Raw genomic sequence first — 26,186 nt, forward strand, 5'->3', positions numbered from 1 at the left:
GATATTTGGGACCTTGACTGTTATAGAAAATGGTGAAAGCTTTTCATTCCGATTGACACCACTCCCTGTTTAAGTTTTCCAGGTGATTTTGCACTGGTAAAATTATGTTCTGTTGTTTGAAACCACAATCACCGTAGTATGATCCTGAAGTTTTGGTTCTTACTTTTCTTCACAAAAAGTGAGAACAGTCTTACATTTACGTTGTGAGTGCTGCAGAAACTTATTTTTTCATTGTTCTTGTTTCACTCTTAATTTATCTCATTATCATTCTGTGAGGATGTCAGCACCTTTCCCATTGCAAGAAGACTAAAATATCAAATGAGAAGCATTACACTAAACTTCAGCAAATATTTCCTTTAAAGGAAATTGCACTCTGCTATTGTATTTTGGCAGACAGTAGATTTATGGTTAGGGACAATTGCTACACTGTGTAGACAGCAGTACAGAATTTCTTTTGAGGTGGTTTTATATGAAACCGTGTCATGGTCGAAGAGTAAAAGCTCTGCCTGTAGCAGATTTGACACTGAGATATATTAAAGAACCAACAATATTAGTGTTTTACCCTAGTTGATTATTTCACACACTCACTCAGTTGCTTCCCCCACAAAGTAATTATCAGTCTCAATTTCCTACTGGGAAGATTACTGCTGAACGGGGAAGGTTGGGCAGAAAGTTGTGTCAGTTCATGCTGTGCAACAGTTTGTAGTTACCAGTCTCAGGCATCCCCGCTCAGTCCTTGGGCATCCACCAGTATTGCTGTCGATGGATCCAGACATTTCAGGATCTTCTTTCCCCTTCCAGACTGATTTTCTGTACCTAAATAGGTTATAGGTAGGAACAGAGTGCAAGACCAGCTTCCCAACACATAGTTCTACCTCTTGTCTCTTTATTAATTGGAGAGTAAAGTACATGTCGTGTCTGTTTAGTCCAGATGTTAACAAAATTCACAACTACCTGCTACTGGTTGTAGCTAGCAAGTAACAAATTTATGCTTGAGAGTTGAAGAATAGTTTGGGACGTGAGCGTGCACACGCACACACCTGTAAGTGGTAGCATTCACAATATGAGTTACTTTTCACTATTAAAATCCCATGCTTGGGTGATTCTGATTTAATATCTGTAAGTGTTTTGGTTTTGTTTTTTAAAGATCAGTCAAGAAACTGTCTTGCATCTTTAAACACTGATGGTCAGCACAAAAGTGTTTGTTTTTGTTTTTTTTTTTTCCCTTCTTGAGGAGTGAAGGAAATGATCTGAACTCTAGTTTGGTAAAATTCAAATGACATAAGATGCTTCATCTACTAGAGTTAATTTGTCTAAAAGCTGATCAGTTATCTGACATGATCTGGGAATGCATTGTGTATACTCCCTAGAAAGGCTTTTCTCAAGCCTGTGCTAATAGTATGTCATGTATTGAAACATTGCTCCTATGGAAGGCTGTTGGTGTAGAAGATGGAGGAGATGAAGAAAAACAGAAGTTAAAAAACAAACAAACAACATTTTAGTATAATTTGGTACATTTAACTTAGATTATAAGAATGTATCCTGCCTGTAAGCAGTTCTGTTCAGCATAGAAATAGAATTTATGTTGTTCAAAAAATTAGACTGTCAACACTGATGTGAGTGATGCTTCAGAGTATAAGTACAAGTTGGTTTCTTTCTGCTCATCTAAGAGGAAATTGCTATTAATAGAAAAGCATAATTAAAAAAAAAAAGAAAAAAATCTGTGTAATGTTACTGAAGGCTTTTTCCAAAGTTTGCGTCCACTCTGATTTCCTGTGTTTATTGTCTCTTTTCTCCAAGGGAGATGCATTAGCAAAGCGTGGCTATGTGATGGCGATATTGATTGTGAGGATCAGTCTGATGAGGATAATTGCGAGGGCTATATGTGTGGACCACCAAAATACCCTTGTGCTAATGATACCTCCATCTGCCTACAGCCTGAGAAGCTCTGCAATGGGAGAAGAGATTGTCCTGATGGATCTGATGAAGGCGATCTTTGTGGTACTTCTTTCAGACACATTTTCCTGATTGTTCTTGATATTGTTTGTCACAGTAGTTCCTGTTGAAAAAACAGTTCTCATTTTAATCTGACTGAAATTTTATCACAGTAGCCTATGTGAGGATATTTATTTAATTTAAATCATACTGGTTATCTGCTTGAAGTCTTCATTTTCTTCAAATAAGGAAAACATAGTTCCTTAGGGAAGTCTTTCATTTCCTAACACCTTAAAATACTCCTGGAGATAAACAATTTCAAAGGCTCTTGGTGTATAGTAAAGGACTTAGGCTAATTTGCAGGTTTTTTAAACTAGAAAAGCTTCAAGTGATAGAATCCTGTCAGTAGCTGTGTAGGACTTCAAGAAGAAATGCATTGAGATGACTGGGAGGAGTTAACATGTTTCCCTGATGGTGGTGTTGAAAGGATTTTATGGCATGTGGGAGAATGTAGCTTATCTCAATACAATTTTATTCAGTATTCAGTAAAAAATGTACAAGAATGATTTTATAAATCTGACACGGGAGTGTAACAGATAACCTAATTGAATTACTATAAAATATATGCAAAGATGAAGTGAATAGATTTTAAAAGAACTCATGATACTGTAGCAGTAGTATTATACTATAGTAGTTTAGTGATACGAAGTGAGACAGGGTTTGTAGGAAAACTTCAGCTAATTTTGTAATTATTTTTTCATTTCAACTATTCGCTTCTCCTCACTGTCCTGTCTTTGCATAAAACGTTGTACAATTTCCAGCATTTAGTTACGAAGCACTTGGAGATGTTTGCAAGCATTTTCACCCTCTAGGATCTCTCTTTACTGAGGTGTCCCACCTTGGGCTGTGCTGAGTCACCGGCGATTCCCACTTGGCATGGGAGGCAGAGTCCCCTGCCTGGGCAGCAGCTGCTGCAGCATATGGCAAAGAGATGTTAACACCATCCTGCTCTGCCGGTCTGCAGACTGTACTGTAAGAGGGGATCTCAAATGCAGTGATCCTCTGGAACACATCAGTAATATTTTGTAGCCCTAAGTCCTCTGAGAGCAACGTATGAACCCCATGCTGTTACCTGTTTTGTCATTAGTACACAATCTAGATTCAAGGTGAAAGAAAATATAGTGTAAGCTCACTTATTTCATGTCTATGCTATTTCTATGTTTGGCCAATTATCTTTCTACAATAGTAGCCCATTATGACACATATATGCTGTTGCAGTTGTTAATTATTTAGTTTTAAAACATACCTAAGCATAAACTGAAGGAGAAATATGGGATGTTGGGCGACACATTTGCATGTTAGACACATGAACAACATTGATTCTTTTTTGTTATATTAAAAAAAAAAAACACAAAAACCAAACTTGAAATCTGAACAAAGGACCATTAGAAGAAGGGATTTTATTTTTAAGTGGAAAGAAAAAATTCTTCTGCAGACAACTTACATTTATACCTCTTATCGCAAATAAACAAGGCTTTCAGAGACTTGTTAGAATCAAACAAAATAACTAAAAGTCACAAATAGATTAAAAACTAAAAGCGAAGCCTAGTGTAATAATGGACCAGTTTGGCCCTCCCATTGATTCACTGAATATCAGTAATATTAGAAGATAAGAAGCAGTTTATGGGGTTTTTTTTCTCCAGAGGTCACAGAATTCCTCACAGACACAATTATCATGCTTTTTATTCAGATGCTTTAAAGGTTTCACAAATCACCTTCAGTTAATTTAGCAGAGCTTTACAAATCATCAGTTATCTGCAAAATAGAATGTGTGAGCACTGACACCGAGAAATGCAGTAGTGTTCTCTAGCAGCTGTTTTTGGAAAAAGAGAAATCCTGATTTTTAAATTTTATTTGCACATATTTCTTTGACAAGTTGCTTGTCATATAGATACATATGACTAAGAGTTGGAGCCTTCTCCTCACAAGCTCAGGTGGCTAGAGGCAAAGGAAGTATTTGAGAAAGTAAGCTTGTTTCTCTGTGCATCAGCTTTTGGTCACTATGGAAACCGGTTGACATATAATGGTCTTTGGACTGACTCTGTATGGACATTCTTTAAGTCTTAAGTAAATGAAATAATATGCATGAAAGTCTGTAAAAATGTATATACATTGTACATCTGCCATTCTAAAATCCTGAAAGATTGCTGTAAAGCTACCATGCTGAATACTTACAAATTAGATATTTTTAAAAATAAATATAGAAAACTTCTTAACATATAGAATTCAAGTTGTGCTACTTGGGGGTCTTTTATGTATTTTAGTTGACCTGATGACTTTAAGAATCTGCAATGTAACTGACAGTCCTTCTGACCCTTAATGTTTGTTGGGTTTTTTTGTTTATTTTCTCATTTGATTTTTTTTTTTTTTCCCCCATGTTATTTCAGATGAATGTTCACTTAACAATGGTGGATGTAGCCATCGATGTTCTGTGGTTCCTGGAGGAAGAATTGTGTGCTCCTGCCCTGCAGGATTCAGTCTTAGTATGGACAACAAAACTTGTGAGATCATGGATTATTGCACCAAGCACCTGAAGTGCAGTCAAGTATGTGAACAACATAAAAATACTGTCAAGTGCTCATGTTATGAAGGCTGGAAGCTCAGTAAGGATGGAGAAAATTGTGTCAGTACTGGTAAGCTGAAATTCAGTATATTTATCAATATTCCAGATATTAATAGCTGTTTTGCCCGTTTAGTAAGAAGTTATTTCATTTTTTTCATGAAAAAAAAATTGAATCAGTAAGCTCGAAATAAAAGCCCAAGTTTCCTATTACTAGTCACTTGAAATAATTTAGTAGATAGCAGTTTTGTGGTCCATATTTCAGAGACAGCAAATTCTAATGCTTCTACTTTGACAATGTTTGAGCTAATTTACACACCATTTTAGAACTTCATTACAGTAATAACTAAGCCCATAATTTACTTATGACCAAACTCTGTTGCATGTAATAAAAACAATGTTTCTCGTTGCCAAAACAATGAATAATTAAAATTTAGTTTTATGTCATGGATGTTCTCTTAAATTACACATCATGCCTTTGAGCTGTTTTTATAATTCATTAAGAATGTGGTTTGTATTCATCAGACTGGAATAACTGTTGTTATAATTTCCAGAATTATCTCCAAATTGAGACTTTATATCTTCATAATTGTTACTGTTGTATGTAAATAGTTACCACTACAGTATGAGATTAGGAATGTATGTTGTTCAGACGTTACATGCTTATAGTAGACCCTCGAATCATGCTTCACTGGTATATTACTGTGGTTCTGTGTATCTGAACTTTATTTTATTGCAGTTTAAAAGTCTAATGTTATTACACTGCTTTAGTCATATTCTCATTGACTAACGAGTTTAACTTGTTTTATTATGGACATTTCCAATAATTCAGAAACTGTATTCTGACTGGGTTACAGAAATGAAAGGATTAAAAGCATTTAAGACCGTGTTAGCAAATTGGTGAAGGAAAGGTTGAAACAAACTTTAAATTAAAGCAAATAGAAATTACCAGTATTTGGAAGCTAAGGGAGAAAATCCCAAAGTGAAATACACTCACTTGTGCTGAAAGTAAGGAAAGTGAGACTAGAGTTTCTCATTTTTTTTTCTGAAGCCCATGAGATATTTCTGCTTAATGTTGATGAGGTGATGAGAATCTGATGTTAAAATTTGATTTTTACAGATTTTTCTCAATAATGTAATATCAAATATGTTCTGAGACTGGTGATTTCAGCTGGTATAAAGAAAAATTATACTGTTCTTTACAAACCGTATAGATACTATCCTAATGCTATCAGTGCTGCAATAAAATTATTCCATATTAAATATGACACATGTTTTTAGAGTCACTTATAATCTTGGCCCCTTTCAGCTTATCATTTGAAAGGCATGATGAGTACTCTGAAGGACAGATCCTCTGGTACCTAGCTGTTGACTGTGTGAACAGCTTTTTTAGTAAAGTGAGCACAGTTTTTTGGTCTAATTTGTGAATCTGTTAGCCTCAAAATATCCACACCATTTATGCCTCTGTGTATGAGATCTTAAATAAACATAAAATAAAGGAAAAAGCTTTCATATATACTATTACAACTAAAGTTTGAAATGGTCTTGCAGATATAAACAATTGCCCAAATGCCAAACTACTGCTTCAATAATACCTGTTGGTATGAAGTAATTCTTAGAATATTCATAGTGATTTAAAATTCCTTGAACCACGACTAGGTGTGTATAATATCAGAGCAGTAACTAATAATCCTTTTCTAGGAGAAAAAAAAAAAAAATACTCTGAGGAAAATTATGACCTTGCCATTAGCTATGTTTTTTTGCTATCTAAAATAGCACTTTCCTATATACAGTCAAACTCTTTATTAGTACACAGCAATAGTATGTAAATTTAGCGTGTTTCTCCTGTTTTCCCTTTTTTTCTGCTTATGTTCTCTTCATTTCTTGAAGGTTTTAAGTGTTGGTTTTGTTTTTTTTTTTTTCTTCAGAATTTCTTCACTTTCCATATCTCTTGTTTTCACCTGGTTTGCTTTTTGCCTTTCTGGCATGTGTGTTGTTACATTACTGACTTCCCAAAGACTAAATGTTTCATTCATGTTTAAATTTGTATTGATTGAACTAAAAGTACACTACAGACCTCCATTATTCAGATAGAAAGTCAATATAAATGATATATTTTCATACTCTTCTTCCTAGTTTCTCTTGAAACACATTTCAAAATAAGTTGTGCTGATATATTGCTCTGGACTCTGTTAGATTATAATAAACATACAGTATGTATCTTTTCTTGATCTGTTTTAGCTGGTTTTAAATGCAATTTTAGAATTTTAGAATTTCCAGATAGCTTTCAATACTAAAATTTAAAAGGAAAAAAAAAAAAAACAACAAAAAAAAACCCGAACCAGTCCACTTTTAATGAAGTTTTTTGTTTTTCAGACTATTTATAAAGTTATCGTTTTCCTTTGAGATAAATTTCATGAAAGCACAGTATAGGTTGCTGCTTGTGCTACTGTTGCTACATTAAGCTTCAATGACATAATAAGCTTCAGCTAGCATTTTTCCCAGAGATAATTTTAAATTAAAAACATTGGAAAAAGTCAAGTATTGTTCTTTCTGTACAGTTGTCTTTGAGTGTTTTCTTCTATCAGAAGTAAAAAGAAAAAAAAAACTGTTAATGCAGTTCATGCTTTATGTTTGTATCATATGTTTTATACACTTACCTATGTAGTAAAAGAGCTTAGTAGAGGCATGAAATCAGAAGATATAGAAATGTATGATTTTTCTCTAGTAAATTGTAATCAATTACTTTTCTGTAAACAAAGTTTTAAAGAATGGAATCAATAACAATTATATTCTGTTGAGCTGAGGTGAGATTTTTATTAAAACACTCTTAATCAATGGATAAAATAATGAGTATTTGCTCTCAATTTCCATAGGAGGAATCAAGTGGGAAAAAAGGATCAAATTTTTGTTTTATAGGGTGATGGAAGCATAACCTTAAATAGAATTGATTCGATTCAGTCTGAAATTCTAGTTTACTATAATATCTCATTTTATGCATTCATTGAATGAGAAGGTTGGAAGGAAGATCAAAGGCTATCTGATACTACTGTTGTTTATCTGCTTTCAAGGGCTCTTCAAACACCTTCAGTGGTGCACTCCCAAGTTTCCTAGTTGTGAGACATTTCAGTGCCTCACTTTCCTCAAGATTTTTTTCCTAGTCTTTCTGAGTCTTCGTGCTTTAGTTTAAGCCTTTAATCTTTGGCCTATCTGTTATTTATATAGAAAACAAGATTTTTTTTTTTTTTTAATTTTCAATTTATCAGCCTTTTATGTCTTTGCTGAATTTTGTGTACGTCTGCTCATTATCTTATTCCATTGTTTTTTAGACTAAGCAATTCCAGTTTGTTTATTCTTTCCTTGCAGGCCATGCTTTCTAACCCTCTTATAACACTTGCTGATTTCCTCTTCCATTCCCGTAGTTGATTCCCATTCTTCTTTATGGGCCATTCTGTCAACGGGGTATGCTATTGTGGAGTGTCTTCACCAAACCTTAGCAGGAGGGAGTGGCAGGGTCACGTCATATTTATTTCAAGTGCAAAGCTTGAGCTGACCTTATTCACAGTGCCATGCCATTGTTGATCTAATTTTCTAGATTCTTTCCTACAGGTCTGGTTTTCCATCAGTTATACACTCAGTTTTATGTGGCTTATTATCCTGGAAATGTGGTACTTACTACACATACAATAGGGAGAGTCAGGCAGTAATAAGTAAAATTCTAGACTGCTCCAGTCATCCAGGCTACAGTGATTGATTGCTACATTACGTAAAGCAGAGTGGTGCCTCGCAACTCATCAGCCAAGCAATAATTACTGCTATCTATTTGGCTATGTTTAAATAGCCTTATCATAGAGGAACCTGTGTAAAACTGGTTTCTGTCTGCTTTCTTAATTCTTTCCAGCGAAATTTTGCACTGTGATGCAGTGCCTCTTGTTATCACAATATCAGTCGTTCTTTTCTTTTATGTAGTATCACATCTGTGACTTGACTGCATATCAGCCACAATAACCAAGGATGTTTGCATTGTTGTGGGCAGGGTGAGAACTCTAAGCTTAAGCTAGAGTTCCTCTACTTTGAATGAAAAAATACCCATCTAACATACACAGATTTATGAGGTTTCTTTTTTTCCCCTTGTGGTGTTAATTACTGAGAAACATAAAAGAAGCTGTTGATGATGTTCATCATATGTGTTCTTATGCATTGGAGTTGCCTAAAAAGCAGTATGTTAGCAGCCTGTGGTCTCCCGGGTAATAGCTGCCAATTAATCAGAAATTGGGGAGTGCCATTAAAGGGTTTCTCAGGTTCAGATAACTGGTACTTGTGAAATAGCTACTAATGTCAGTGATCTTGTTCTTCATTAAAATAAGTTAACTACGGCAGAGCTTTGAAAAATTGGTGTTGTAGGAAGTCATTCATTGCTTTAACAAATAGGAAGGTCGTTTGGAAAGTCCAAGCCAGATTATGAACAAGTACTTCAAGAGCAGAAACACAGCTCTGCTGAGGTACCTGCTTAACTCAAAACATCATAGATAATTTAATCTTTATGTGCAATGGTTATCAAGAGAAGAATATGAAATTAATCTTTTCAAAAAAAGGCATGTAAGTGACTTTCTATATGATGATAATTTGGGCCACTTTTTCCTTGAATATTTTAGAATGATGCAATATTGCCTGTTGCTATAAACTTTCAATAATCCATGTTTTATATAAAATGGAGATTTAATTGTGTTTCATTTGTGTTTCACTCTAGGAGAAAGAACTGGGGGGGGGGGGCGGGAAAGCCATCTGCTTTATGACAGAAAAGAATTGGTGTGAAAATATTTATTAAAGCAGATATACTGAGCTGATTCCACGGTTTACAGAATCAAGTTGTCATCTTTTTTTTTTTTTATTAACATAGCTACTTGTTTGAAAAACTTTTGCTAACCTAAAATATCTCCAGAACTGTAATAAAGAATCAATTTTATAGCATGGTTCACCTATGCAGAGAACATTTGATGTAAGCTCACAGGCACAAATAATTTAGCATTAATTGAATAACAAAGGAAGGAGAACTTTAGTGGTAGTTGAATTTGTGATGGGCTGTATGAATAAGCATATAAAATGTTAATTTCCTTGCTTAGTATTTCAGGGTGAGGTGTTTTTTTTTTAAGCACTTTAACTGAAAACAAAAGGTACACTATATATATATATTCATTTGGAACAATGTATAATTTAATTGATTATTTTTTCTGAAACTTTTGAGAAAAAAAAATTGTAATTTTTATAACTTGAGAATTTTAAAGCTCTAATTATGGACTCCGTGTGGTAGAGCTACAAAATATGGTTCAATAGTTGAGTTTGATATACCCACATTTAATATTTAGTATCTCTAGTTGTGATCAAATATAGTGCTAGGAAGAAGTGATAAGTCTGTGGGACTAAAAATATGTTTAAATGACTCCTTATCAGAAAATGAATTGTTTTAATCATATCTTTCTCCTGATAAAGTATTCTGCTGTTCTTATTGCACTTGTCATTTATACCAATATTTAACATTATCTTCCTTATTATTCTTTTGAAATGTATAATCTTCTGCTTTCAGATCCATTTGAGGCTTTCATAATCTTTTCTATTCGACATGAGATCAGAAAAATTGATCTTCACAAACGTGACTACAGCCTCTTAGTTCCTGGTTTAAGAAATACAATAGCACTTGATTTTCATTTCAGTCAAAGTTTACTGTACTGGACAGATGTGGTAGAGGACAAAATTTACAGAGGCAAGCTCTCTGATACTGGAGGTATGAATTTAATCTTTAATTTCTTAACAATAAGAACAATTTCAGTGACAGGGTGTCAGACTCGATAAATTGTAACTGAGCTACCATTCAGAGAAGCAGAATTTATGATGGCATCCTGCCTTTAAAAAGGTGTATATCTAGATTGTACTTGATGTGGAGCTAAAAAAAGACTCCTTGTTGTAAAAGTTTCCTTTTACAATAGGCTGTAGGGGAAGAAAATGGCAAATGAAAAGGGCTGATATTTCTTCCTTGTCCAATGAGTGCAATATTGGTTTTTTGGGGGTTTTTTTGTTGGTTTTTTTTTTTGCGGTTTTCTTTTTTGTAATTTACCTTCACCTTTTTAAAAGTATAAGAATTTATAAGATGTCTGACAAATTACTTTGTGAAAGGATTTTGCTTTGTAATTGTGCAGCATTCAGAAAGACTTGTTCTTTGCCCTGGTGACGTAATTATGTCCTGTAACTTAATATAATCTCATAAAATATATAAAAGTGTTGCTACAAAATGTTTTTTGTTCAAGAGTATTTTCAGATGCGTTCATTTCTGTATGAGCTAGCAGGCATAAGCATGTTTAACTTGCTTTTGTGATAATACACATATGCATTCATGCGTATGTTCTCTGACACATTTGGTTTGTGTTTTCTTGGGTTTCTGTTCTTCTCCTTAGTAGATGGTAGTTGTGGATATTTTTATATCCACAGACCCAGACCAGGAAAGAAATATCTTACACTGCTAAGTATGTAAAGAGAGCCAAAGGCTATTTTTCATTAATGCTTGTGGTGTCTGTATAAAACCAGCGACATAGTCTGTTGTTGTCATGCTCTATTATAATCACACTGTACCACAACCCAAGTGACTTCTGTGCTGTTTAAAAAAAAAAAAAATAATAATTACTCCCTCATCTTGCAGCTGTCAAGAACTAACTTACAGCTGCAAAGTGCACTGTATCTTCCTGGTAGTCCTAAGGGCTAACAGAGTCCTTCTGTAGTTGCCCCTTCTGTAAAAAATTTTGAGACCTTCCAGAGGGTCTGGAGGGAAGAGCTATTTGTTGACAGAGTCAGTGTGAATTGTGCATGTGAATTTTATTTAATGCAGAGCTTTTCAAAATATGTAGTCCAAACAGGGTTCTCCCTGACATTTCTATCTTCATCACAATCTCAATTTTTTCTTTGTATAATTGAGAAAGAACTGAAATAGATCTGCATGGGTTTTGTCTCATATGTCTAGTGATGGGAGGTAAGGCAAGAGCATGTCCATCAACGGATGCTGCAGAAGTCATCCCTGGTGATAGGGCAGATGTACATCTCCTGTCTTACTCTGCACGTGGTCTTGATCTTTATTGTAAGCTGCAGAGCTTTACTTACTGAAGCACCAGAGAACAAAAAAATTCTGTTACTGTGGAATTAAGTTTACTTGCATATTGCCAAGTGTACTTATTTACAGCAGTTCTATTGCATTTGTAAAGAAAAACAAAGTATGAAAAAAGCTGTAAAATAAATCCATCGGATAAATCAAGAACATATGATAGACTCCAAGAGCATATTATAGTCTTGTATGTCCATGTTCACTACATCAGACTCTACGTTAGTTCTTTAACACTTTCTTTTTTATTTTTTAATTTTCCTCTTCCTTTTTTTTAAGGTGTTAGTGCCATTGAGGTGGTAGTACAACATGGCCTGGCCACACCTGAAGGCCTTACTGTAGATTGGATTGCAGGAAACATATACTGGATAGACAGCAATTTGGACCAAATAGAAGTAGCAAAACTGGATGGCGGTTTGAGAACAACGTTAATAGCGGGAGCTATGGAACATCCAAGGGCTATTGCTCTGGATCCCAGATATGGGTAATTATAAAAAGATTACTTTTTTTTTTTGTGTTGCCAAGTATTTTAAAGATAGATGTTTAAATATGAGATTATTTTATTTCCTTCTTTGCTGTTATTGTTCCTAACTTATCTTTAATCATTCTTGAAAGTATAATTTGAGTGAAATACAATCCATTATTGATATGTATTGCTCCAATGAACAGGGTTAAGAAAAGGTAAGCTGGCATATATATGGGTCTATTTGTTAGCAAATTACTTCCCATGCTCTGTGATTGTTTCATTTAGTTTTTTAATGTGGGTGATAGTAACTGGAGCCTTTGGTCTAACCTTCCTGTGTGGCTGATGGACAGATTTAGGTATTGCCAAGGTGATGCATCTCACTGAGACTGATTTTTTTTTTTTTTTTTTTTTTTTTTTTTTTCTGGTGGGACTGTAAATATATTGCTTGGATGTTACTGGAAGAATAAAAGTTGAGTGAGGTAATAAATCCCACCTTTTGTGTTTGGTTCTCCGTCTTTATAATGGAGAGAAGGCTTGCCAACTTGTGTCAGTATTTTTTCTACCTATTCATAAGGGATATTCTATAAATGAATATTATTAGTCATAAGCAACTGAGTGTAGCAGATTCAGCCTACTACCATAAATAAGTATTTTATCTAATGCCTGTCATAATTAAATTTTCCTAAAAATATTAGAATGTTTTAATAATATCAACAAAATATTAATTAAAACAAGCCAGAAGTGGGTGTTGAAAAAAAAGTATGTTTAAATTAAAATATTTCCTGATTTTGGTAATATGCTAACATAATAAAAACTATTTTCCCATGAAGTATAATTTTAGCAATCATCAAACATAAATATATTTCACAATTCCATTTTGAAATCTTCACAGTAAAAATATCTTTGAACATTAAAACTTTGTTTAGGATATTTTTGCTTCCTTTTAAAAATAGCCTCTCATTTTTTGGCAAAGTGAAAATGACCTCTACATGCCATTTATATTAAAATTTAAGTCAATAGACTTAAGTAGTGGAAGGGAAGTAAAACTCTTCACAGAACCCTTAGCTCCCTTTTTAGCTAGGTGTCAGTTCTGATTCTGTATTGAAATTCAGTTTACTGCTACAAAAGTCCTGCGATTCTTGGAGTTAGAGCATTGTTTTGAGGCAATATGAAATTGCAAACTCATTACGGAAACCTCATTACCCAATATTATGTGTAGCTGGATCCTCTTGGATAGGCCAAAAGGTAATGGTCATTAGCTACATCTTCTTTTTATAATTATTGTTTGTTCAAAGGTGGGGGGAGGGGGAAGATGACAAAAAGCAAACAAACAAAAAAAAGCCCCAAATTAAATATGACCAAAAATAATATAGATTATGATGAGTTTGCAGAATCATTATATCTAATTTTGTTTAGGAGCCTGCTTATGGTCTCTCATATGTTTTCACTGGATATTTAGTTCAGAAGCACTGCTGTGGATGTAAAAATAAAAGTAGATAAAGGTCTCAGCTTCTGGGACCTTAAATTCTGAAGTAGGAGGCACATGCTTTAGTTAGTAAGGACCCTACCCTCTCAATTCAGATGCTAGGAAGCTTATTTGTAGAGTGCGTCACTTATTTGTAGAGATCTTTAAAGAGAAGGCATCCTGTTGGCAGAAGAATTGGCAGATAAGTTGTTCAAATTAATTGGTTGGAAGTTAAAAAAAAAAAAAAAATACGATCAAATCACCACTCTTCCTGAAACTGAAGGTCTAATCTACCCTTTGAAAAGCTGGAAGCAGTTGCATCTTGTTAGAGGTAAGGAAATAATGAAATCTTTGAACACACATGGGAACAACTCTTCAATCTTTTCACAAATAAATATGAATAAACAAGCACTGATGTTTCAAAGTAGATGGTTGTGTTAGGATTGCACAAATCCTGTATCCCAGTGGAAGTGAGGCTGCCCTAGCTCCGTGCCTTTCATTCCAGCCTGGAGTGAGGCGGAGCATGTGTTCTCAGTCCACACGCACACAGATGCACGTATAAATAAGCACATATGTATATATCTACACAGACACGTGTGGCCACAAAGGTCTACACAGGCAGAAACTCTCAGCGCTGACCCAAACAAACAGCACCAGTGGTCTCATCCTGTTAACCTTTCTGGCAGTTAAGGATGAAGGTCTTCTAGTGGGAAGTACACGTATATGTGTGATGTGGATTGCTCCAGCAGCCGGGTTCTGACAGTCCCCGTGGCTTGGCCCCGGGACGCACGAGCCCCTGAGGCTGCAACCCCACACCAGCTGTAGTAAGGATCCCAACACGCACACTGCTGTAGTTTTCATATCAAAGGTATTGTTTTCCTTTACCAAATAAAATAAGTTGTGTTTGTGTGTTAAAAAATTAACAAGATAAGGATAGCTAGAGTGTGTTTTTGGCCTTCTGGTGACACTGCCTCTGTTACTTTAAAAGAAACTTATTTGTTTATACAGATGAAAGATCTCCTTATTGGAAAAAAAGTTGGAGATAGAACAGAGCTGAGAGCGCCTACCACAGAACACAGCCTTTCAGTTTTCTTATCAAGACTAATCTGTATGAAATTAGTTAGTGATGGACCAAAATGTAGGGGTCTTCATTGGAACGCTCTTAATAATAAATTGAAATCTCTAGTTCAGCCTGTTCCTTAATCCCTGCTACCTCAAAGCACCTTTCTTCCCTTTCTCTGCCCCCCATCCTACTCATCTGTGGATTGCTTTCAAAGGCTCTCATTATAATTTTTTTCATGAACTGAGTTTCTAATTATAGAAGGAAGACAAGACAGGCTGTTACTTGTATTAATAGATGTAAAAAAGAGAATGCTATTAAACTTGTAGCTTTTAAAAAACTGAGTTTCATGATTGTTCTAACACTAATAATGAAATATTACCTCTGTGTTACTCTTTTACTTCAAGGAATTTATATAATTGCCCAAATAAACCTATGTTTATTCCTTTCATTTAAAATATGTGAATATTTGAACTTTCTTCCAATTATTATCTTATAAAACCATCTCAGATTATTCCTCATACTTCAATATCTTATTTTATCTTTTTTATTTTCCTTTTCCTCTCACCAGAATTCTCTTTTGGACAGACTGGGATGCTAATTTTCCTCGCATTGAATCCGCTTCCATGAGTGGAGCAGAAAGAAAGATCATCTATAAAGACATGGACACTGGAGCCTGGCCTAATGGCCTTACTGTGGATCACTTTGAAAAAAGAATAGTATGGACAGATGCCAGGTGAAGTGGTAACAGTATGCTTATGTTCTTACATACAGAAATGTGAACTACATTGGGAGTGGAATGTAGTTATTTGCATTATGTACATAGTCTTGCGTGTAAATGTACAGTATGTACATTTCTTTAATTGTGTTACTATTGTACATAATTTCTTCGTCTGTACCAGCAGACCTTAATGGCCCTGACCAGGCTTCTCAGGCACCTTCCCCCGCATGCCCTGCCCATGGTCCCAGGAGCCCATTTCAGCTCAGCTGTTGGAGCTGAGCCTGAGTGACACCTCTGGAGCACCAGCCTCCAGCAAAGCCGCAGCACTGCCTGGCCCTGTTGGTCCAGGTCCAAACCACTGCGTGGCTTCCTGGCCCGATCCTATTTTGTCACCACAAACTTTTCTGGTGATTTAGACTCTTGGTTGAACCTGGCTGCTTGTCCTGGGTCCTACTCTGCTTGGCTCACTCAGGGGCAGTGGGAAGAAGCCTCTCCCCTGCCAGCTGTGGTATCATCTGTGGCTCCCTGTGCCTTACAGAGTTTGTCCTCCCTAACACGTGGAAGACCCAAACTATTTTTTCCGTAAGTTTATCTGAATGGAAACTGGTTTTCCTGCTGTATTTTCACAGCATAGAGGTAAATTTTAATTTTAAAACAGTGTACAAGCAAACCAGTATTTCATATCCCTATTTAAATTAATAATGTGAACTAACTCATATTGAAGTTAATGATTGCACTGTGAACATTCTTTGGTCTTACCAGTATGTAAGAGTAAGGTTTTTATAGATTTTGCATCAATGTCATAATGGTTGTGTGATTTTAATTTTATTTTAAAATATCTTTAAATTTGGGGTTGTCTTGTAGATCGGATGCCATTTATTCTGCATTGTATGATGGAACCAGCATGATAGAGATTATACGGGGTCATGAATATCTTTCTCATCCTTTTGCTGTTTCTTTGTATGGGAGTGAAGTATATTGGACAGATTGGCGGACCAATACACTCGCAAAAGCCAATAAATGGACTGGCCAAAATGTCAGTGTAATCCAAAAAACAAGTGCTCAGCCATTTGATCTTCAGATATATCATCCGAGTCGTCAACCACAAGGTGACTATTTATAGAATAATTAAATATTATTCCTATGAGGGGGAAGAAAGTATTTTCTTTATATACAAATATCTGTATACGACTTTGCCTCAAACTGACAATTCTTAATTAAATGTTGTATTCAGCAGTAGTGTTGCTTGGGTGATAATAGAATCTGTATTCAAACCAGAAGCTTCATGGTTTTCAAAACCACGTTTATTTAAAAGGCTTCCACAACTTACTAATTCTTTTAACTGGAGTAACTAGTATGAAAAATGTTCTCTCTATTTGCTTCTCAGTTGTCTTGTTCACTGTTAGGACTGCATAACTTAGATTCCACCACTGCAGACTGCTACTTATCTACCTAAAAAGCCCCAACTGGGTGTTGTCTGTAAACTGATGCTTTTCCAAAGCATATTCTGTTCACTTAACAGGTTTTATCTTAAAATAACAGTTCCAGTTTTCAGTTTCAAATTAACACAGTATGGCTTTCATGGGAGAAAGAACTCAACCTGCTGGAGGCATGAGTTTGGAGTTTAAAACTTCAAGAAGCAGCAAAACTTATTTTTGGTGTGGAGAACAATCAAAACTGAAAGGAAGTTCACAGTATATAGATTAATTAAATAATAGGAAATTATTGAATTATTTATTGATACATTATTTTGTAATTTTAACTTAGCATTTTTTATTTAATTCCTAGTGAAAAATACAGAAACCTGCTAAAGCTTAGCTCTTTGAGAATATTTAGTGTGTGTCACATAGGTAAAAAGGACTAATGATTTTCCTATGATTTCAGCTGAAGCTTCAAATGATTTTATCACTGAATAATGAATCTCTCATTCAGATAGTAAATATTTAGTCAAGAAATTTAAGTTACTAATTTCAGTGGTCATATATGTGACGGTTCATGAAGACAAAGGGGGGAAAAAAATAAAATCAGAGTTGCACATGTAGTATTTTTCTATAGTATAACTGTATTTTATACTTCTCTAAGGATAATGAGGATCACAACTACATAAATTTTATTTAACTGGTGTAAAATTATTTTCTCTAAATTTTCTGGCTTCAGTTATGACAATATGTAGACTATACGTAAGCATATTGCTAATAACATTCGGAATAATTAAATTAGTTACAGACGGATGTAGCACATTTTCCTGTTATTTCATCCTGATACCTACTTGTTGGTATCACTGTCTGCTACTGGTCCAGACTGGTCTTCCTGCCTTTCCTCATACTTCCTTTTTTTTTCCCCAACTACTGTCCAGTTGAGAGTAGGTGAATCCAAGATACTTAGTACAGTGCTGAAAACTGCTAATATTCTTCTTCCTAACAACTATCTGCACTTCTACTGTCGTATAAAAGAGAATTGGAATTGGGCTTTATAGTTCCTCTTTCTCTGACTTTCCAAACATTGAGCCCTTCAAAGTCGCTGTATACCTGGCTTGGGAATCATAAATGTTCATGGAAATAGTTGGAAAGTGTTGTTTCATAGTTATTTACTAGGAGTCCTTGGACTTGTAAATCAGATGCTTGACTTCATTCAGTGTGAAATAATGAGGATGACGTGGTTAGCTGAAGTAGTAATGAAAGGCTACGATAGGATGCTGAGCAGAAGAAAACAGTCCTGATGAAACTTCTTCACTTCTTCAGTTACTTTGTTGGATACTTGGAGACAGGTTCTCCCAGTGGATCCCCATGTAAAATGAAGAATTAAGGTGACGGTTTTTGATACATCTCAAAAAGCTCTTGGGATGTGCTCTGCAAAATATAAGTGCTGAAAAAAAGACTTGAATATGTGGTTTTGTTGTGAGACATAACTAAAGACAGTGACTTAATTTTTCTGCAAGTATAAGAATGTAAAAGATAACACTGGAGGATGACCACCAATTATTGATAGAATGTTCCAGTGATCTCTGGGTAAATTTCAAATCTTGTGCCAAAAAGTTGATGGTTATAGAAACTACTTAAAAATTCATATCATGTGTACTTGTTCGTTGTTGGGATTTTTCTTTTTAATATTGAAAAATGGTATTTTCTTTTTCTTCTAACCCAGAGTTTGTAGTGCTCAGTAAGCCGTTCAGACTTTTACGTTAGTAAGTTCTGAGCAATCTTTATTTGAAAATATTAAATACTGACAATTTTCTTTGGCATTGTAAATGTCTTAGAACACAGTTCTGCATTAGTTATATGTAGAAGTCTATGGGTATCACTCTAATGTAAATGAGTATCAGCAAGTAAAATGCCCGCTGCGCACTAGTATTCAAAAGATGTGAAGAATGCTCTCTAATAGCATCCACTGGAAAAAAAGGAGACTCATGAATACAACTCACTGTTAGTTTGGAGTCTAAGCGTGATGACAACTGTGATGAGGACTCACACTGAACCTAATCTACCTGGCAGTGTGTGACGTATGCTGTCAGGATACATTTTCTGATGGTTTCATTTTAACATAATAATGAACTTATATTAAAGAAGAATGTTGCTGTCATTCAGTGGATGTCAAATTCCTTGGCTTTATTTCTTTTTAATATAAGTCTTTTGCAAGTATTTACTTTTTAGGCCAGGGTACTATTCTAACACACTGTCTGATTTCTGGACAAAAGAGTGTGTATTCCTAGGGCCTTACAATATGGCTGGCATAAATATGCATCTCTGCACACTCCTTTCAAGTAATGGTTTTGCTATTTTTTTTTTTTTTATAATAAATCACTTCCTTAACTTTAGATTTTTATCATAGAATCACAGAATGGTTTGGTTGGGAAGGGACTGTTAAAGGCCATCCAGTCCAACCCCCCTGCAAGGAGCAGTGACATCTCCAACCAGATCAGGTTGCTCAGAGCCTCATCCAACCTGGCCTGGAATGTTTCCAGAGATGGGGCATCCACCACCTCTCTAGGCAACCTGTTCCCAGTGTTCCACCACGCTGAGTGTAAAAATGTTTATCCTTATGTCCAGTCTGAATCTGCTTCCTTCTATTTTAAAACCATTACCCCTTGTCCTGTCACAACAGGCCCTGCTAGAGTTTCTCTCCATCTTCCTTATCAGCCCCCTTTAGGTACTGTGCTCTATATTTAGTGTTTTCACAGTAGCGGTAGAGTTCCTGTTAGCCATTTCTTGCTGTCAGGAAAAAAAAAAAAGATCCAACTATTTTCTGTTTGGACTGAGGCCAGGCAATGTCTTTAGAGAAAGACTATAGCCTAGGGAGATATCAGTCGGTATTTCATAGTCACAGATACCTTGGCCTCAAGGCAAGATATAAACCGTAGAAGAGTTCTCAGCTGTTATTTGCAAGAATTAAGAAGTTCAAATATCAAGTAGTGTAATTACAGCTTTTGTTTTACAATGTAGAAAACACCAGTTTCCGATTTATGGTTGGCCTTCTGGGTTTGCTCTCTGTCAATGGAAACAATTTCTTTCAAGAAGTCTCCAGTACCTAGCTTTATTGGAGCTTCAGAAAAATGATGATACTGTGTCGTTACTTCTTAATTTTTCTTTTGAATTGGTAGCAATTTTTCAATAAATGAAACAAGATAGCATGCAGTTTAGAATCCCGAAATAAAATTAACAGTAGATATAAATTTCAAAAAGTCAGTATAAATATTAGCACTGAAGGACAGATATAGTCTCAGTTCCACCTGAGTCTCCCATGTAGGTGAAAGATTATTAGCTTTCAGAATATACCGGAAAACTTAATTTTGATTGAAATGAAGTAGAGCAGAGCTAAATAAATTCTTCTTGCCTAAGGTAACATTATTTCAGTTAATCTAGGACAGATGCTAATTTAAAGTAGTGAAGTTATAGTGAGGTATTTGTAGGGATGATAGGTTAATCGGTCAGTAAACCACAGGAGATTGTGAATGCCTTCATGACTTAAAGTAGAATGATGTCACCTCTCAGGAATAGGAGTTTCAGACCTACTTATCTTCACAGAATCAAAGCTATGTGTCAGGAGTGCTATTAACATAGCAAACACAGATTTTTCTAGGAAGAATATTTTCTCACCTACCATTATGTTTTAAAAATCCACTTGCTGCAAAGTACAAGGTCTTCTATTTTAGACACAAGAAGTTGTACTTGTACCATGAGGTGTGGTACTGAGGATAGTGATGAGAGGAGTAAATATAGTGATTTGGAAGGATCACAGCTTGAAAACAGTTAGAAAGCTGTGAATTCCTCACACATTCCTCAGTTATTTGTGTCTCTCTCTGGTATTACTTGAATTAAAAAAAAAAAAAAAAAAACCACAAAAAAATGGTCATTTTTCTTTTGGAGACTGAATTCGTATAGAATAAAAATCAGGACAAGCAGTATAACAGCTGAATATGCAATATATTGATACCACTGAGCTCTTTTGTGATTAAAACATGAAAAACATTTGACTTCATAGCACTGGTTTGTTACAATATTCTGTTGAGGCCTGGATTGCCAGCAGTTTAAAATAAATAACTCCTTACAGAAGTGTAGCTTAAGGTGCACATGGGCAAAGTTTTGGCTTTTTTTTTATTTTGGAGAAATTTCAAAAATCATATTAGTTTAAGATTTTATCACAGCTTTCTTGTGTACACTCTTTTTACTTCAAAACCAGCAGCAAGATTGGTATATGTATTATAAATAATGCAAAATATATATATATATAATCTTTCTGAACTTTAAATTGGATTACTTTGTGCCTTTTGAAAGGTTCATTTTTGGTTTAGGAATTATAAAAGCCATCTTTCCTACCTTTGTCTTAACTCAGCATCCTTTCTTTGGCAATGGCTGATTGGTGCCTACAGGTGTGGGCCTGGGGGAAGACGACAGCCATGCTCTTCCCATATGGCCTGTCAGCTTCCAGTAACCTTTAAGTCCCTGATTTTTTGAACCTAAAATGATATCTTTGTGCTTCCACAGCTCTAAAGCTTTTGTCTAATTCTTCTGGCATGAATTTTTTCTAGTTTACTTTTGCATTTGCACAAACTCTCAATGTCTACAACGTTTTGGCCAGATGGCTCTGGTGTGTAACTGTGCGCTGTGTGAGAGGGGACCTTGTCTTGCTTGTTTTTACCCTAATACATGATAGTTCTGTTCAGTGTGTCCTACCTCTTGCAATAGGAGGAGTATTGGAAAACTATTTCATAAGTATAAATATGATCTGTCACTTCAGAAAAGAATTTTGGAGGTATGAATGCTGTTTCAGTGCTCATCCTCGTGTGCGTAGCTTGAGACTTTTTTCCTTCTATATTACTAATGTGTATTGAATTTTATCAGACATTTTATATCTTGGTTACTCTGTCATGTAACTCTAATGTAGCTTTTCACACTTGGTTTTAATTTAATGCTTTGTTACTTACTGTAACAATAAGTTGCTGATACTTTGAAAGTTTTGGCCTTTGGCCTTTCCACATGGTAATACCATAGCATTACAACATTTGTAGTTCTTTTACATCTACATTTCTTACTTGCCTAGTATGTCAGTATGCTTCTTAAAAGGGCAATCATTCTAGGCAGTCCTTTCTTAGCTTTGGACTTATATCATTAATTATTTTTTTTTTCTTCCTATGGGGTTTTTTTTGGGGTGTTTTTGTTTTGTTTTTTTTTTTAAGTACCCTTTCATCTCAAACTGTACACCGCAGGGGGTGGGAAACAGAGAGATTCATTAACAGGACCTTCTGAATTACCATAAAGCTATCATACCATGTACAGTAGAGTATAATGAAGATTTGTGCTGACTTGGAGCTAATAATATTCTTATTTATTTTGTTTCATTGTGAATATGTGAATTTTTGTTAGATGGTATACTGATTGAATCTTCAAATGAATGATTAAAAACTGAAGTAGAAGTAGTTACTATAAGAAATAAATATCTGTTTTAGCACTAATGCATTCTCTGCAAATTCCAAAGATTAGTGATAAAATAATCAGATATAATCAGGTAATATAAAGATTTTAACTTGACTGAGTACAGCAGAAGGATCTTTGGCCCTATGAAAAGCAATACTACAGAAAGCATTGACAGTGAGCAGAGGATTAGGTCTATAACTTGTTTTAAGTACGAGTGGGAATAGATCGTCAGCAATTTAAAAGGATCCTTTTGATGTAACTGTAGCACATATTTGAAGGTGTAGAATTTGTAATCATGTCGCACACCATTAGAGTACAAGATGAGAATTTTGCCTAGCTAGAAACAGATGCCAAGAAGGGGCAGGTTCAATACGAAGTTATATGGAGCATAAGTTGGTCCAGCGCGAATGCATATTCAGAGGTTGTTACAGAAACCGTTAATTTTGTCAGCTGCTGATAGAATGTCTGAGGGTTTTTTTCCTAAGGGTCAGGAGAAATAAACATTTTGTTTACATAATGTTTTAGAGAGCAGTCAGGAAAAAATATGGTGACAAAGTGTGATATATATATATATATCTATATCTATATATATATATATATATATATATCTGTGTGCAGTACTGTAAGAGAAATAGATTGACAAGCAATCAGCAGTGGAAACCAATTAAATAATGCAAAAGGCTGGCCAGTTGGTGAAAATGCCAATTCTGTGGGTTGCCATGATCAAAAGGAAAATAGATTGGTGGAAATGATTAGGAAAGGAAGTAAAAAAACACAGGTAGTGAACTGTGATGCTGTATAAATCCATATCACTCCTGTATCTTGGATACTGTATATATATCTCGTAGAAGATACCAAGAGAGCTTAACAAGGCGGATCAAGGAAAGGTTTTTGCATGAGGACAGGTATGCTGATGCTTCTTGAAATACAACTTTTAGACAGGCTTCTGTATGATGGCAGCCCGTGAAATCAGAAATGGCACAGAGAAGGTGAATAAGAGTTGGTTATGTGGTTATTCACAACAGAAATAGAAGGAAGTGTTAGAACTAGTACAAGGAAATAAAAGAGGCAAATTTTTGTGAGTCAAAGCAATAGCATACCTACTTGCCTTCAAGAGAATTAGTTTTTATTCGCGAGTAAAGAATGGGCTTAGCTGTTATTCAGTGAAAGCAGTATGAATATGAAAGGAATATATATGTATGTGCTGGTATAAGTAATTTTCAGATTGCAGTAGCTTACCCCTTCAATTGTGCATGTATGTGGAAACAAATACATCTGCGTTATAACAGTTCTTTTTCCACCAATTTTGTATGCAGTGATATACGAAGGGAATTGTCATGTGGATAGCTAGTACAAAAATTGTACAAATTGTCCCCTCTTTGATGATGCTTGTACCACACTTTAACCGTAACTCTTTCTTTAACATGATCATTAACCAGCATGCCTCTTATTTTTTCTTCTGTATGTTCTTCTATTTGAATTCCATACTCAAATAGCAACTGTGCAGAGAAGAACATAATGCACAACTTGCACAGGAAGACAAAATGAGGATTATTATTCTTAGGCCCTAAGTAGATACTTGCCACAGACAGTTGTATGCATATAAAGAGGTTGAGGTTCCCCTGAAATTACTCCTTTATATTTGCAAATAAATTAAAGGAAATGCTGTTTTGCAAAACATATGACTAAATTTTAAATCTTGCAGCAACAGTGTTAAGATGCCAAAAAATGCAGGAGATCCTGAGATCCCTTGTAACCTAAATGATTAGATGATCTCCTTCACAATATTGTCAAAACCCTACATTATGTTTCATTTTTGGTGTGTAGTTCGTAGAGATATATGACTTATATTTACCTCCATTAATAGTACCTTTTTTTTTTTTTAATCCCATGTGTCCTAGTTAGGAGTATACAATTATTTACATGTAATTAATTTAATAGATTAGTATCTTGCTGGGAAAATTTTATCTGGTGGTTTCATGAAGTTACAATGGTAAATTTTGTGGCTGTACTAACAAAAATTGTGTGTGTGTGTATATATATATATATATGCTTGGACAAGAGTTGAATATTAGCCTAGAAAAAGTGATTAGAGCACAAACTCAGTTACTCAATGAAGCAGAGTTTGTCTTCAAAAGAATTTTCACCACTATCTCAGCAGTGTAGGTTATGCTAATTTGACAAACCTTAGTTCCAAAAGGTGGGTTTATATTTTGTGTATTTCGTTATTCAATTTTAGCTTCCAATCCTTGTGCTGCTAATGAGGGCAGAGGTCCATGTTCTCACATGTGTCTGATCAATCACAACAGAAGTGCTGCATGCGCCTGTCCACATCTGATGAAGCTGTCTTCAGACAAGAAAACATGCTATGGTAAGTTTTCCTCCCAAAGCCTAATGATTGTATTGATATTAGAATTTTGAACTAGACAAATTAAAATACATAATCATAAAAACAATTTCTAGATTGCATTTTAATGATATATTTTAAAGGGACATCTGCTTTTTGAGGATTGATAACTTACTCTAATATATGAGGTATGTGGAGCTTTGATATTTATTACCACAGCCATTTTTTTCTGTTGCTTATGTGTATGATGTGTTAGTAAAAGTTATCTCTGCAAACCAGAAAGATTTATAGTGAAAATGACGAGTAAGGTAAGCTGAATAAAAAAACGGTACTTAATAGCTGAAGTCTTTACCTGTTCTTCTAAAGTTGTCTTAGTTTCATTTTCAAGGATTAAGAAAATGATATGAAGAGTAAATATTAGACATGCAACCTTGTGGGAAAGTTTTGTAAAAAAAAGTACAAAAACACTTTAAAGCTATAAAAGCTCTCAAAATGTCAAATCATTGTGTCTATTGTCAGTAAAACCTTGAGCTACATTACTTTTCAGTGTTGATAAATAATGTTTAGGAAAATAAAAAAAATATATATTTTATCAAGGATATCCCTGGGGAAAAAGTTATCTTTACTATTCATTCTCCATACATCTTCTCCAACAACTTAGACTTCTGAGATTAAAAAATAGAGTTCTGTTTTGCCTTTAATGTATCACCCTTTTTCATTACTGGATGTCTAAATTAAAATAATCAATGTGTTCTTTTCCTTCCACCTATTTGCCTTTCACTGCATACATACACTTGGAGGAATTTCTCCTGAGTTTTTTCATTTGCAAAACTTCCCTGTTATTGATACTCTATTCCTCTGAATAATCAATGTTAATATCTATTATGATCTGCAAATGAAATGGTATTTTTTTCTAATTGGAATAAGTGGGGTAAAATTTATAAAATACCATCTTTAACATTTTTTTCTTAGACATTCACAAGACCGTATTGATTTAGTGTTGTAGTAACATCATGTCCAGCATCCAGAATTAAGATATTTTTCCTGTATTTGTATGCTTTCTAAAATACTTTATTTCCCAAGTATCATGAGGTTGCAGGTTTTCTGGAGATGTTAAACCACTCATGTGAATTTTATTTACACATTTTTAAAGTGATCTCAAATTAACGACTTGGACTTGTGTTAGCAATGTTGTGAAGAGAAAGAGCAATGATGTTTTCCTTTTTTCTAATAGAAAGGAAGAAATTTCTTCTTTATGCAAGACGTTCAGAAATAAGAGGGGTGGACATAGAAAACCCTTACTTCAATTTCATCACAGCCTTCACTGTTCCTGACATTGATGATGTGACGGTCATAGATTTTGATGCTGTTGAGGAACGTTTATACTGGACTGATGTGAAAACACAGACCATCAAGCGTGCCTTCATTAATGGAACTGGCTTAGAAACTATTATTTCAAGAGGTAAATAGAGTAACATTGAAGTAAAAATAATTCATTATAGTTAGATGTATGTTAT

The 26,186-nt window shown here is 34.8% G+C and overlaps 1 protein-coding gene across 1 annotated transcript in view; it reads left to right on the top strand.

The window, feature by feature from the left end:
- Positions 1 to 26,186, top strand: part of LRP1B (LDL receptor related protein 1B) — a 579,931-nt gene that overhangs the window by 352,335 nt on the left and 201,410 nt on the right. Inside the window, exons 24-31 of the mRNA XM_086750558.1 lie at positions 1,801 to 2,001; positions 4,383 to 4,628; positions 10,140 to 10,337; positions 11,979 to 12,183; positions 15,262 to 15,426; positions 16,276 to 16,520; positions 24,562 to 24,693; positions 25,904 to 26,131. Of these exons, the coding sequence (XP_086606684.1) occupies positions 1,801 to 2,001; positions 4,383 to 4,628; positions 10,140 to 10,337; positions 11,979 to 12,183; positions 15,262 to 15,426; positions 16,276 to 16,520; positions 24,562 to 24,693; positions 25,904 to 26,131 (1,620 nt within the window). The remainder of the gene's footprint in view (positions 1 to 1,800; positions 2,002 to 4,382; positions 4,629 to 10,139; positions 10,338 to 11,978; positions 12,184 to 15,261; positions 15,427 to 16,275; positions 16,521 to 24,561; positions 24,694 to 25,903; positions 26,132 to 26,186) is intronic.

This window comes from Chlamydotis macqueenii, chromosome 6 (assembly GCF_036417535.1).
Source record: "Chlamydotis macqueenii isolate bChlMac1 chromosome 6, bChlMac1.mat, whole genome shotgun sequence".
NCBI classification, from domain to species: domain Eukaryota; kingdom Metazoa; phylum Chordata; class Aves; order Otidiformes; family Otididae; genus Chlamydotis; species Chlamydotis macqueenii.